The sequence below is a fragment of the Macrosteles quadrilineatus genome, unplaced genomic scaffold (genome assembly GCF_028750875.1).
Source record: "Macrosteles quadrilineatus isolate MER2022 unplaced genomic scaffold, UCM_ALF_1.0 Scaffold_4__1_contigs__length_99947679, whole genome shotgun sequence".
NCBI classification, from domain to species: Eukaryota; Metazoa; Arthropoda; class Insecta; order Hemiptera; family Cicadellidae; genus Macrosteles; species Macrosteles quadrilineatus.
Window position 1 is genome coordinate 78972615 of NW_026542597.1, and position 16340 is coordinate 78988954.

At 32.9% G+C, this 16340-nt stretch overlaps 1 protein-coding gene across 1 annotated transcript in view; it reads left to right on the forward strand.

Moving 5' to 3' along the window:
- The window catches only part of LOC128991571 (5'-AMP-activated protein kinase subunit gamma-2-like), a 298663-nt gene that overhangs the window by 84323 nt on the left and 198000 nt on the right, over nucleotides 1-16340 (forward strand). The window contains exon 3 of the mRNA XM_054414581.1: nucleotides 11362-11443. Within this exon, the coding sequence (XP_054270556.1) occupies nucleotides 11362-11443 (82 nt within the window). The remainder of the gene's footprint in view (nucleotides 1-11361; nucleotides 11444-16340) is intronic.

A 16340-nucleotide genomic window follows, 5' to 3' on the forward strand; every position in this document is an offset into this window, starting at 1 on the left:
TACATTTGCTTGGACCGATGATGACCCGAAATGACGGCTTACTATATGAAATGAAGTACTATAGACGATTGGTAATTTATAGTAAATATTACCAAAATAGGCCACAAACTATTGATACATAAACAACGTAAAGCGTTTAAACAATTCATTATGGTTTGCTGAATAAATGTTTTACTAAAATGCGTTATCGTTTTCTTAGCATAAACTAACATTTTGGAATCAAGAAGGAAAAAGCCAAAATTGTACAGTTAAGACATCAATCAAATTGAATACGCCTGTAATAATAAATAAGGTGCAACACCAACGATAACTAATTTGTAAAGTACAGTGATGTGTTGGTACTTAAAAATGATTCTTGCTACTACCAACAGTACCAACGGTTCTAAGGAATAGAACCGGTACCAAAAACCAACGTTCACAGTTGAGAACTATAGTACAGCCGACCAATTATATGAGTTAATCAAGTCCCGAGGTTATTGATCTCTTGGTTTTGGATTTTCTCGTAAAACGTTTTTAAACGGCAATCAAAGTTAATTCCCATTTATTGCTTTATTTGTAAACAACTTTTAATGTAAACTTATCGGTGTCAGTTTGAAAAAAAAACAACCTCATACAAACATCTTTTTGTTATTTAATAGATTACTTACCTATTCTCTAAACAATGATTGGTAAAGGCTATCTAATAACATTAGAAGGAAATGTGACAAAAATCACACAACGTTGGGTTTTTGGACGTTTGTAATTTTATTTCTTAAGTAGGTAGGCCGTGTATTCTAGGGAAAAGTACCGGTATCAAGGATCGTCGTCGAACAGTTTGTTATGAATAATTGGGTAGGCGTACGTATCCAAGAGAGGGCTATGGGCCTATTGGCTGTATGGTCCAGCGATTGCATCACACGGTGAGTAGGTACTATTGACTATATATATATAGTCAATGGTAGGAACAGAAAATAACACATTAGAAAAGCGAGTTTAGCATCATCCGTAAACCTCTGTTACAATCACCCACTGCAGTTGTGATTTTTTACTTTACACTTTACACAACCGCCATTGAAGCGCCGTGTCAATGAGTGGAAACCATATTTCTAAGCCATTTGGCGACGATCATTATTAAATTTAAAGTTTCCCAGCCGTATACAACACTGATTCAAGGTCTTCGTTCTGGTTATCAAAACTCAAGAACAATTTATACACAAAGAATCTCTGGTTCCTGAACTGGATGATGCCTAGTTATTTAATTTCATTTACACGGTTACACTATTACACTATATTATTGCACTTTCGATTAATTAAATCCGTTATGTAAGAAAAACGTTTTTAATCACTTGGGATTTACATTCAAAACTTGATTGAAAAAGGTTGCGGTATTTGTAAACAACATTTGTAAACATATCAGTGACAGCTAGGAGAAATAATCTTGATCCGAACAGCTGTTCGTTATTTCAAAGATGATTATGCAATAAAAATTGGACGAAAACTTGACATAAATCGCACAAAACTACATTTTTGAACGTTCGTAATATTATTTACAAAGTAGTGAGGCCATATTTTAATGGCTAAAGACAATCTCGCCAATCCAGTGAATGCATTAAAATGACTTGGATCTTGATAGGTACTCTCGTTTTCCAGGAGAAGATAGCGTAAAATGCCATCTCGAGTGTTACAGACAAAGGGAAAGACAGACAGACAGACAGACAGACAGAAATTGAGATAAGACTCGTTTCTGCTTATTTAATGTATAAAACGTAAAAATAACCTAAAAATATATAACTCTGAGCAATGTACAGACAAAACTCTAATTTTATTTATATAGATTACTAGTTACTAAAAGGTGTACCAGTATTGATAAATAAAATTCATTCTTCTTCCATAACTCTCCGGGAAATAAAATTTACGTTCCCAAAGAAATTGAATATATTGCACATGTCCTACCTAATAAACATAATAATAACCAATGTTTAATGAATTGTTATTCTCTGTAATAACATTACAGAGTTTACAGTTACAGTTTGCAAACTGTTGCTGTACAAGGCTTTATAACTGGCATCTTTAAGTACCTGCTTTGCCCTTTTGTCATATCACACTAAAATATACTTCGAGCCCCTCACATAATGTCCTATCGAAACCAATTGTTCTGTAAAATCTAAATGTTCTTTATTGATTATCGAAGAATGATTTACCGTGTAATGAATACAATGTGTAAAAAGTGATAGGTAATAGAATATTTCGTACCTAGGGCCGAAAATTAGGTTTTGCCGGCTCGAGATACTGTATTTTATAAGTTCGAGACGAAGTCGAGAACTTAAAACTTTTGAGAGCTGCAAAACCATTTCGGTCCGTGGTACGAACGCTATTCACACACTATACTATATTACCACTATTCATCACCATAATAATGCACGCTGATAGTCAACTCAACTACAACTTTAAGGTTATGTGAAGAAATCATTTGAGGAATCAGCAAAAATAATAATAAATAGTTACTAGGCAGTGATGAAAAAAAAAACAAAAAAAAACAATAATTCTATTGCAATGCTATGGATACTGATTGTGTATTTAATATGCATTCGTGTTTTCATCGTATTTTTAATATAAAAACGAAAGTAAGCGGGCAGCTGATTTTGTGGCCCTAGGGATGTAAAAACCTTCTCGGTCCCCAAATGACGATGACAGCTGGCATTGCCAGCAAGCCGTAACTTTCAGCCACCATTTAACGTATGTAAAACAGCTAAAACATCATAGTGTGGTGAAAAATTTCTTATTTTGGCAGTTAAGGTTAAGAGCCACATGGTCTTTTCTTAATTTTCTTCTTAAGTATCGAGAAATCAATGATAAAACAAAGCTACGTCACGTTTCGGGATCTACAATCTCTCTCCATCTTCAGGCTAGAAAGAACCTAGAACATGACATAAATAATACATAAAAACTCCCTGGCTCATCAAATAAATACTAGTAGAGTATATAGTTAATAATTTACACATGTGGAGTCTTCTAGTATTTTACTGACAGGTTTAAATGCGTGTGAAACAAAATGAATTGTTTCTGCTATTGTCGCTTAATGGCTAACAACCTAGTTAATTACAATTCCTGTCGTCGAATAACATAACATAACCAACGCTCCATCGTGGATTGTTTATGTCCTCATTATAAATTTATGTCTCAGAGTGCAATAATAATTTACTAGTGTACATGTTGCTCGGATTCGAGCAATTGTAAAGTATTACAGGATTTGCAAACCAATAACAATCATACTTAGCTATCAACATTTCAACAAAAACACACCTACCTTCCCTGTAGCAGCAAACCTAAGTACTCATATTAAAATTAACTTAATGCTATTTAAATAGGAAAAACATTACCATTTTCAGGGAATATCTTTGTATTAATTAAGCCAGGTAAATGGAAATTTGCTTAGTCTGAAGGTTTGCTGCGGTTACACAATTTTAATAACAGCAAAGATTGAAGAATCTATGAATTATTACTTATATCCATGAATTTATCTAACAATTATTTCCTGTAAAATATTATTACAGCAGTTCAAAAATATTGAAACAAACTCGACCAACAAATGATGTAAATGAAAAAAATTCCATACTAATGACATTAACATAGTTCGACAGTTCAATTTAATCAATGTTAAATGTTTACATTCAGGCATAGACAAAAATGATTCGAGCGAGTGACATATTTTATTAATGTTTATGATCATTAATGTTCCTGTTCTCATAATCATAGCAGTATTTAATATGTTTGAACCAGCTGTGTGGAATTGTCAAATCAAAATTAGTTTGACAGTTAGTTCTGCTTGTTTACATTTTTAAATTTTGTGGGTTTGTTCTTTGTTACCATGGATACCATCAATAAATATTTCACTTTTAATTTCTAACAACAGCTGGAGTTCCATAACAAATTTGTTTCCCATGTTAATCTTATGGATAAATACGAAACTTTCAAGGGCCCCAGGGCCTCTCTCTCCAATTATTTCCTTAAAAAGAAAGTTTCCTGCACAACTTCACGTTACGCTCTTTCCAATGACACCAAAAATATGTTAATTGGTCCAGTAGTTTTGGAGGAGTAATTGTCACAAAAAATCTGCTTGCGTATTAAATAAGTATAGATTATTCAGTCTAGATTATTACAGATCGTCCAGATAATTATGATGAAGTAACATTATAAATTATGGATGATTTGTTGAGCTGTTGTGTGGGTAACTTTAATGTTCGTTGTCGTATCAAATAGAATATCAAATGAAATATTAAAAGTAATTAAAACACAATTAATTAAACTATTTAATAAATTTACATTAAAGTAATAGGGAGCTGTGTATGTAATTTAATAATGTATGAATTGAGTGCTCTTTTTCATATGTAAAGTTACTTAATTAATAACATAATAATAAATTAATTAATTAATAATTACTTGCCTTCTTTCGTCACTTTTCAGTGGCTTTAATTTTTCACTTTTCAGTTCATTTTCAGACATGATATACATACCAAAATAGATTTTAAAAACGTCATAAGGATGAGAAGTCTACCTTCAGGATAGTCAAAATATATATTCGTATTTTTATTTTTATTTTCATGTGTTATTTACGCTAGTAAATTTTTAACGGTTTTTGTAAGGGAATGGTAAGCAATATTAAAGTCTTTTAGTTGTTACTACCCAACGTGGACCTTTTGCTATACTGTACAGCATCTTTAATTGATTGCCCAATGAGAAAAAATACATCTGGTTCTGGTAACAATTTCACTTCGAACCAGCGAACTTCATACTAGAAGGCTAGCACTATAACCACTCGGCTACCCAGAAATTCCGTATCGTCAGCAACGTAATATTTTAGTTTAAAGTTAAAATTATGATGAATATAAATTTGTATAAATTTTGTACACCATTTTTAATATCTGGATCATTTTAAAAATTAAAACGAGCTCTAGCTGAGAGGTGGAGATTTAAAGAGATTGGAATGGCAAATCAGATTTCTTAGCTGCGACCGTCTCTGCTTAGAAATGCAGATTGAAAAGAACTTTGAGGAACTAAACGGTTGCCCGGATCTATAGCTGGAAACATAACAGATTTCTGAGATTCATAATTAGTCAGCTTCAGTATTTTACTTCTTTTACAAATCCGTGACTGAGCTGTCGAATTTATTTGCTTTATAAATGCTGGTACACCTTTCAGTAAATAGTAATTGTAAATAATTTGATTCTTTTTAAAAATCAAATTACACTGATGAGTAATAAATGAGTATTCGTAACCTTAAATGAAAAAAAAAGTCCGTTAAGATAATACAGTTCTATTTGTTTACATACTTAACATTTGTAATGTTACGAATTCTTGAGATAAAATCACGAACAATTTATCGGAATTTGATAAATGTCCAATCTCAATTACTCGATTTGCACGACAATAATCAAGGTAAAAGGTTATACGGATATTTCATAGTGGCCATGTAGATTAAAACAAACTCAGTTCGTTGATGAAAATGAAGTTGATTGTTGAAATACGATGTTCAATTTTTGAAAAAGCAATTTGCTTTATAACTATTCCCGCTAGTACGGAATGTCCTGCTTCAATAGAACAAAATTGTGATACATTCATTATATACACGTATTTTACATTTTTTATTTAGCCTATTATTAAATATTAAAAATACTGGTATTCTTATGTTATTCCTTAGTACATAGGCTCCTTAAATATAATTTTTAATTATAAGTTTTAGTTAATTTAATCCAATACGGTAGATTTCGAATGCAAACCTAGTAAAGAAACTCGTATTATAATTTATAATGCGGATTTGTTAGCATTACTTTAATATAATTCTTTCCCATGGTTTAAACATAAAAGTAGGGTAAATTTTGGGGTTTAGGAATTACTCAATTTTAACAATAATTTAGTTTGTGGTCTTTCCTGAAAATGTTTAACATAAAAAAACTCTTTTTTAAGCGTCTTCTGCGGAAACCTTCTGTAATGGTTTCATTTATCACAGCTTTAACTCGCAGTATATCCCAACCTACAATGCTCTTCTACGTCAATCCAAGTCCTTGTCCACTAACAGGCTAAACGTTGTCGTTGGCGTCAATACAGTTGAGTAAACATCGTCAGAATACAAGTGTTGAATATGAAATACTATTCTGGAACACGTTTTACGGTGTGGTGTGAAAAAAGTGATAGGAAAAAAATTAGAGCTACTTGGTTCTTTTACACTTAGTATTTTAAAATGTAATCGTGTTTTTAACGGACAAGTTTATGCGCACCGTCAAGAGGTCAAATATTAGTAGGCCTAGTGGTCTTAAAAATGTCTGATTTATTTAGTTCATTGCAACGGCAAAACCATTATACATAACAATAAACTAAGATGGTTAGGTATCTATTCACATACTTCTGATTCATTCCCTTTTAAAATCAAGTTAGGCTAAATGAGTACTTAGGTTTGCTACTGTGTACAAGACAAGGAATGTCACAGAGTGAGTTTTTAGTAAAATGTCAATAGCTTAGAATTAAATCAAAAAATTGCCAAATTTGATCAAAATATTTACCCATAAAAAAATCCATATGTGAATTTTGAATTGACGGTGTTTTTAGCCTCTTGAGACCTTAAAACGAATTTAAACAAATTGGTACCGGGTCTTAATATGAGATCTTAGGAATCTTATTTTATATGCAAATATCTACAATCAATAGCGACCAGTATGGATTCTTTTTATATATATAGTTTGAACCAATTCGAACAAGATTTAGAGTTTGAATATGGTAAACCCCTTGAGCTTTAAAGCTCTTCCCGATTGGCTAACTTCCACCAATAAGCAGAACACAAATCGTTGCTTGCTATTTAGGTCAATGTTTCTACAGTATAAATATTGTTAGGACCACATTATGGTCTCATCCGTATTTTGATAGTGAAAGTTGTAAGAATAATTTTGAATGTTTATAACTGTTTTAAAATGTGTTATTGTTATTATACCACAGTATAAGGAGGGATCCGTCGTTTCAATGTTATTACAGAGAATAACTATTTATTAAACATTGGTTATTGTTTGTTAGGTAGGGCATGTGCAATATATTAGTGATAATTTTGTGGGGACGTAAATTTGTATTCCCGGCACGGATATTATAATAACAAAGTGTGCTAATTCAGTAAATACAGTAGTACCAGTACCGTGGACAATACCATGTGATAATTATGTAGCCCAGTAATCAAATCTGTTTATAGGCTTCGCCTTCAATTCTCATCGCTATGCTATACACGTTCACCTTTGTGCTGTGTTGGCATTCTGAATGCGTAGGGCTGATTGATTTAACAAAGCCAAGATTTTATAGTTAGGCCTACATTGTTTGTTACATTTGTTTTTTCTAGGTTTTGGTTACATAAACACACCAATGTATTATGTTATATTTTATACGAATATGATAATGCAGTGCTTTAAATAATTAACTATACTGATGTTTTAGTTTTCAAATTTTAAACCACATTTGGTGTTAGTTAATTGAATATGCTGGGAGATAAATTATGAATCTTTTCAGAGAACCATTGCACGTTCTACTAAGAGCTGTGGAAGGTATGTAGAGTAATGAAACATCATAGAAATTTGTTTTACATCCAAACGTACCACATCTATTCAGTAAACTAATTGTAAAACCTTTTTAATATTTCGATCAGATCTTTATGTATTCATGTGCAAAATGGAAATAATTTTACCTTCCAGACATTTGCGTAGCTTTAATCAGCTTGTGAGTCAAACTACTTAAAGTTTCTTTCATTATTATTTTATCTAAAACTTAATTTGTATCGATTTGCAGCGTTTTAAAGGTGATTGTAAATTTAAAAGTAGCAATCTGTGCTAAAATATTCTAAGTGATTTTTACAGAAAATGTTTCCAAAATTATGCTGAATATTTTTATATATGATTGTAAGAAAGGAATATTTCTTGTTTAGCTTTATTACTGATTAGGATCAGCTGATTTCTCATCCAGGACCACTTATTAGCAGCACAATGATCCATGGCATATTTGATTGTTGACATATTTATCCAGTAAATCAACCATTTGACAACAGTATATTATTCGGGATGTTAAGTAGTTTATCCAGTAATATCCAGCGCTCAATAAGTACCAATTGGCCTCTCCTCGCTGCTATCAGGACAAGCTGCTCAACAGCTGATCTTGTTTGTTTCAACTATATTGGTTGTTTCGCTCCCATCCCGCCCACCGACGGACGTTCTTTCAGCCGCCGATACTTTGTTCTATGTACTCTTTGTACAAAGTAAGCTGTGTGGTATCTTATAAACGCAGACATTGTTAAATTATGGGCGACTATTTGCAGAAACGTTCCAGTGCTGAAAAAGTTATATATATATTTTTTTTCTTTTCAAATAAAGTTGCTTTTCTAAAATAAGACCTATGGTTAGTAAGAGTTTGATTCATCTAGTTTTAACAGATTTCCCATCCTTATGGAACAGCTGAAGCCAATTTTATTGTTAGTTCTCTTCGGTTTTCTAGTCCAGGAGCTGAGGGGGGTTGAGCATGCATGAAAGTAGTACGCAATGTTATTGCTGATTATTGTAATATGGACTATGGTGATCAAAATTACGTATGTCGCCTATTTCAAAAGTGGTCGATAAGGTGGGGGGGAGGGGGCAAACATGGCGGTTTGCGCTATGCGTTAAAACGCTGATAGTTCGAAAACGGTAAAAGATAGAACATCGGTTAAAACGTCGTTGTAATCCTAAAAATGTGGACAACAATAATGGTCATTGGGTCCGAGGTCGTATCTCTATAAATAAACAAGTTATTGTTTAAAATATGTAAAAATGGACTTTTCGTGTAGATTTTTTACCGAAAGTAGAATTAATTTGTGAATGTCGCAAAGAAGTAATATCAAATATCTTTGCTGATAGTTGTAATATGGACTGTGGTGATACAAAATACGCATGTCGCCTACTTTTCAGGTGGTCGAGAACTTGGGGGGAGGGGGGCAAAGATGGCGGAACGCGCTATACATCGAAATGACTGTAGCTCGAGAACGGTACGAGATAGGACATCGGTTAAAACGTAGTTTTAATCCAAAAAATATTACCAATAGAAAAGGTCATCGGGTAAAAAGTCGTATCTTAACTAATAAAAAAGTTATAACAATAATAAGTTTAACAAAATCTACATCGTACAGCTATTTTTTTCGAAAATCGTATGGATTGTTGATAAATAATAGTGTAATTACTTAATTACTCGGCTAAATATTAACTAGATGCATTTTCTTATAAGAAAAAAATATATTATTACGAATACATTTGGTTTAAAATGTAAAACACGGCCTCCAAACTACATATAATACTTGGGGTTTCGCCGCAATCAAATGCATAATACAGACTACCACTACAAATCCAATTTTAATTATTATAATGTTGTAGGTTATTACAATATGATTATGTAACAGATTCTTATTTAATACAGTTATATGAAATAAAAAAACATGACTACAAAAATAAATACCTTATAATAAAAAAATACGGCAAATCTCTTCATTCTATCCATAACAATTACACTGGTTGTTCATATTATTTGTTGAATTTAAATAGGTACTTTTTTAATTTCTCTTAGCACCTGTAATACAAATAAAAAAATTGTAAATATTTTCTTTGATACAAATGTATATACATCTATATATAATTAATGCATGAGAGCGGTCAAGAAATTTAAAGTTTATGGTGTTTATATTTACAATGGAATTAAACTACTATATATTATATTTCATATTTAATTATTATCTTATTTGTTTGATTATTTATTTATCATTATTTCATTTATATACTCAGTGTATAATGAAATACAAAATACAAGCAATCATTATTTTAAAAACAGCAGCAATTATAACGCAACCTAACGGACGAACCCCAAGGCGTTTGGAGGCCGTGTTTTACATTTTAAACCAAATGTATTCGTAATAATATATTTTTTTCTTATAAGAAAATGCATCTAGTTAATATTTAGCCGAGTAATTAAGTAATTACACTATTATTTATCAACAATCCATACGATTTTCGAAAAAAAATAGCTGTACGATGTAGATTTTGTTAAACTTATTATTGTTATAACTTTTTTATTAGTTAAGATACGACTTTTTACCCGATGATCTTTTCTATTGGTAATATTTTTTGGATTAAAACTACGTTTTAACCGATGTCCTATCTCGTACCGTTCTCGAGCTACAGTCATTTCGATGTATAGCGCGTTCCGCCATCTTTGCCCCCCTCCCCCCAAGTTCTCGACCACCTGAAAAGTAGGCGACATGCGTATTTTGTATCACCACAGTTCATATTACAAATATCAGCAAAGATATTTGATATTACTTCTTTGCGACACTCACAAATTAATTCTACTTTCGGTAAAAAAAATACACGAAAAGTCCATTTTTACATATTTTATACAATAACTTGTTTATTTATAGAGATACGACCTCGGACCCAATGACCATTATTGTTGTCCACATTTTTAAGATTACAACGACGTTTTAACCGATGTTCTATCTTTTACCGTTTTCGAACTATCAGCGTTTTAACGCATAGCGCAAACCGCCATGTTTGCCCCCTCCCCCCCACCTTATCGACCACTTTTGAAATAGGCGACATACGTAATTTTGATCACCACAGTCCATATTACAATAATCAGCAATAACATTGCGTACTACTTTCATGCATGCTCAACCCCCCTCAGCTCCTGGACTATTCTGTAGATGTCGTGTTTTGTTTACAATTTGTTTCTTGCTATTTCAGTAATTTAAAACATCGTTTAACCAAATAAAACTATCTAATCATAAACAATAACTCGTCCACTAGCTATAAAACCAAACAGTGAGACACAAATATTGAGAAACTAACCATAAAATAATAGAAACAAATTGTAAACAAAACACGAAATCTACAGAAAACAAAACCTATTGCGTAATAGAGGTATTATAGATTCAAGTTATTATCTTATTATAGTATACATCACTGTGTGAGTAAATTATATTTAAAAAAAAAACAACTTATCATTCGTCCCTTACATTTTGGGAATAATTGAAATTAGGATGAATAAGTATAGTAAATGCACAATTAGTATAGACAATAGAGAGCGAACTCTAGTGTTAGAGCTCAGTGTTTCGTTGTCCGAGGTCCAGGGTCCATATCCCGCCAATCGCCAATGTATTTTTTATGTGATAATGACACAAGCTTAGCCTGTAGTAATAAGGTAAGGTGGTTCCGCACTACTAGATGTGAAGGTCTAATAGTACATAGAGGTATATAACAGATTTTTATAACCTCGTGTAACACACTATCTCTGTATTTAGTGTTTGGTCGGTTGTTTAATGTTTGTTGTTCGTTGCAGGAGTTGGGCTCCCAGCCGTTACCCACCATAGTGACAGAAGACCACGCCATGGCTGGACAAGAACCGCCTAGGCAGCGAGCAGGTAAATTATCACAGCTTCGTTTCTATTTTATCATATAAAAAGATAAGTAAAATTCCCGGGCTAAAATTTCAAAGAAGGTTCACAGTTCACATGCTAACAGCGGTTCTAAACACATAAAATATTTGTGGGTATGCCGGGGATTGAACCTGTTCCCTCATAATCATAAAGATAAACTAATTACGTCACTGGCCCTAATCTTAGGGTAATTACCTTAACATCTGGTTTTGTCACGGGTTTGAGAGTTATAAATGGTTATATTAAAAATAATAGTAAAACACGTTTACTTTCGGGCCAGTGACGTCATTTATTTATGTTTGTGATCCACACTGTTTCTGTTCTAATACTCGTGCCAAACCCCCACGATACAAAGGTACCTAATTATGGTGGGAGATGACAATGTGACAAAAGGGTCCACAAAATCTGATAGAGTTAGTATAATGTGTGTTGTATAAAGAACTTTCTAACACACAGTTGCATAAAAAAGTAAAATGTGTCTACCTTTTATGGCTACGTAAGGCTTCCTCCCTTAATTCCACTTAACTGTTCGATATTACCGTACGACCTTGATATTGTGGTGCTACAGGACTGTAAGGTTATTGTGAAATTTAACATCATGATACAATTCATACAATATTGGACCAATTTTTTGTAATTCAATTTACAGTAATGACTTTTTACTTTTTATTGTTCACCGTGGCCGTGGAATATAATGATTATACTACCTCGAAAAAACAAAACGCAATGACTACCGTAGAATTTAGTTCATTTGATTAAATTAATTTTACATACAAATCCGATGTCTAACTACAGCCTTAAATTTTGCACGATTATATTACATTCAAATAATTTCGAATTGTTAATTGTCTGCACAAGAGATTTTATTCGACCATGAAATCACATTGTCAATTGTCACGGTTAGTTTTCACAAAATAAAATAGTTTTACAGTAATATTATATTTTGTTGTATTTGCTCGTCAGGTATAGTTCTTTCACTGCAGTTATTTAAGGGCCTTCATGTCTAGTTTATAGTCGAATCCTTGAAATGGTCAGAGAAGGTACCTGGTGGTAATGTGAGCGCGATACTTCGTGATACTTGGGGCCTTGTACCATACCCAGGTGGACTTTCATGCTTGGGGAATAGTGATAAGCTGAACGCAATTTTTAGGTATGTTCCTAACCGGTATATGCAGAGTCTGTTCAGGTTTAATATTAATTACTTGTTATTTTACTGAGATAAAAATATTACAACCAAATACAATGGTCTATATTCAAACTTGCTCACTAGTATTTCAAACAATGAGTAAAACACGCGTAAACTTAAGTTAACCTTGAACGAAAGAGACATTTCGGTGAGTTGTTAGCTCAGTCGGTAGTGCGTAGTGAGACTGGCTTTGAAACGAAAGCCGCGTTTACACCAAAGTCTTCCACTAAGTTTTCCACTTGTTAGTTTTCCACCAGTTAGTCGTCAACTGAAAGGCGCCTGAAGACAGCGATTTGGAAACATAAATTTATTTGGTTGTCGTTGAAAATTGTTATTGTTAAATGATTTCTGAAAATCATAAAAGATAACATCGACAAAATGACAGACATACTACTCTAAGGATTTATATAACTCTGTAAGATTAACTTTAAAGTATAACAGTAACTTACAAAAATCATCTAATTATTTCGCAGAAGTTCAATTTTTCTAATCGTCAACCAGTGAGGATGAATAATCCACACATTTATGAAGGGTAATCTTTTTACCCAGAATTTTGTTAGAGTTGGAACCAGTGTGGTCAGAGGAGTACAAATTAAATACAAGTACTGTCTTTAGGTATTTTTTTTTACAAACATACCAACGACTTATTATTTGAAATGACGTAATCCAAGTATAGACGTTGTGTTTGAGATCATATGTGAAAGAGACTGCGAAACGTGTTGAAACATGTGTGCTTTATCGATATTGTTTCCAAGAACATTTCAAAATGATCTTCGTAAAAGGATTGCAAACAGATCTTTTGTGTCTTTTCCTCAAGAACATCTCGAAAGTCTTTTTATGTAAATGTAATTAATTATAAGATGCGACGCTGTGGACTAAATTATATTTTCCCTTTGTGTCAGAAAAAATTCATATAAGGTTGTATTATGAAATCTTGTTGTAAGGCATCATGTCTTGTAAAAGGTTTGTAGAATATTCATTTTGTCGAATTGAAAATCAAATGACACGATAACATATTCAGTCATGTGTAAGATGACATTTAGGAGATTACCAACTTGAACAGTCAATTGAGTTAGCTTCCTGACCTAAAGCTAAATTATTAGACACTGAAGTTTTTAAAAGAGCCGAAAAGTTATACATTATGTACTTGTTCTTTTCTACCTACTATATTTAGAAAATGCTATTTTTCGAAAGCTGTCGAAATATTGACGAATTTGTTTCCAACGAATCAAGGTACCATGAGGTGTCGAAATCATTGAAAAGGGTTAGCTACAAATTTGCTCCCAAATGATTGATCTTATTCATGTTTCTATTTGAATGTTTTCAACGCTATTACCATTTATGAATTTTTTGAGTGAACGGTCCAAACCCTGGTCTTGTTACTATCTAACGTACATTTTTGTTGAATTTAATCATAGTTTATGGATCAATGAACAGCTTAAATTATCTGAAGACAAAAACCTTGTATATGTGTAATCTCCTCAAGAATTCGACAGTCTGCCGAATTATTATTGATGGATGGAGTTAAAGAAATTTTTGCCTATTGGGATTGGAAATATACTACTGTATGCTAAAACACAACACCATTTCCTCACACTTTGGCTTCAGGCTATGGAGGGTCAACTGTGCTGAAGTTGCCATAGGTTCTGTCGCACACCGCTGGGAGCGCCATGTAGCTACGGCGTACGTGCTACCATTGACTATATATACCTACAGGGGTGCTACGTAACTACACGGAGCTCCCAGCGGTGTGCGCCAGGACCTATAGTAATCATGGTAACCGTTACTCACTAAAGTCGATATTTTGAAAGATTGAATCACTAAAGAATATATAGTATCTGGGTCCAGAATCGAGGTAGTTTGGGTTTGAACCAGCAACCTTCAGGACGAAGGCGAGCACTTCCCTCTACTGCCCTGGGTAACCAGAGGTGGTGGTATATTACCACAAGATTTAACTATGGCAGGAGATGGCAATGCGACAAAGAGTCCAGCCAACCTGGTAGAGATAATTTATTATGTGTGGACGTGGACTGTGTCGTTGGATTAGATATGGAATCATGGTTCATTCCGTTGGAACATCCACACTTTCGATTAGTCATCTGTGGTTTAGTCTGGTTGGCTTACAAAAGGTTTGTGTAAACTAAAGCAAAAAATTGACATGTTAATGTTAAATAAGAAATAGGCAAAAATTGCTAGTGACGTATGGACCTATTAGGGTAAAAGTAAATAATTGTTTTTAACACTGCCACAAAATGTTGTACTCAATTCCAATAATTGTGGTGTGTTTATCGAAATCGTACGAGATTTATAGGTTGTTTACTAGATACTGTACGCTGTCTCACTTTTAAGGAAAGTTTACAGAGTTGATTTTGTATTAGTTATTGTACTATCGAGTAGTTTTTATCGGAGATATTAAACGGGATTGATTGCTGATATCATTTATAGTTGATGCTATTTTGCATCATCCTTATCACGTTTTCAGTAAAGATTAATTTCATAAACAATTAATTTTCCATCTATGCACATTCTTCTCAGTTGCAAATCTTCTCAATAAAATATTTTCCTGTGAAATAAACCATTCACAAAGAACGATTTATAAATTAAACATAGTATCGCAAAATGAAAAGGGAGACACTCTTTATTCTGAGGACTGATAAAGAATGTTAAACAATCTGCATAAAAAACGTGTTTCCGATCTTGCGTCAACCTTGACACAATCAACATTCAGATAAAACAATATTATTTTTATGGCTTATGAATTTTACTCGCGCATCTTCATGTAACAATTTAACATGCAGCTCGACGTGGGCGTATCTAGCCAGTGGCATGATGAGAACAGCTGACGACAGATAATCACTGCCAAATTTGATCACTTGATCTTCCCCCCACCCAGGTCAAATATCCTTCATCGCTGTCATTACCTCTAACATCTCTGTATAAAATGATCGCTGTCTTAATTGTTTAAACACTTGGGTTGGCTCGAAATCGAGCGTTGTGCGACAACCGATACTCCTAGTATGTATTTAAATTTTAATAAAAATCGTCATGTACTAAGGCATATAGGCATGCATATACAAATGCATAAAGGCAAATAAGTCAATCATTAGTAAGCAAATAAAATGGATTTTCATTTCGTACATTCATCAACAAAAAAGTAGGGAATGTTTCAAAATAATTTAATAAAGTTTGTCTTTTAACTTAAAATACGCAATTAAATTCAAACAATTCATCCTCAACTGGTATTAGTCTAATATCTAATACGTGTTTCCTATGGTAAAAATAAATATATAATACATGCTGGAGCGAGTCTATAGTTTTTCATTAACGTCAGGTCGTTCAGGTTGTACAGTAGTTTGATAGCAGACCAGGAAGTAATTAATATTCAGATTCCCCGTAGAAATGTTTGCTAACCAATATACATGGACATTTCATCCGCCGTGGATACCTCATTTACTGGAAACACGGATCAGTACATGTACAGCAATATCGCCAATGTTGTGTTTATAGTGTTGGATATTCCATTAATTGATGGATTGGATGGTAAATTCTTAACATCTATTTTCCAAAGTTTTCATTAATATTGTAATATTATGATGACGATTTCTAATCTTTTTTGAATAACTGGTCAGGTATTGATGCAATTTTTATGTTCGAAACACCTTAAAATATGCAGATGTCGACTAAAAATTACTCTTC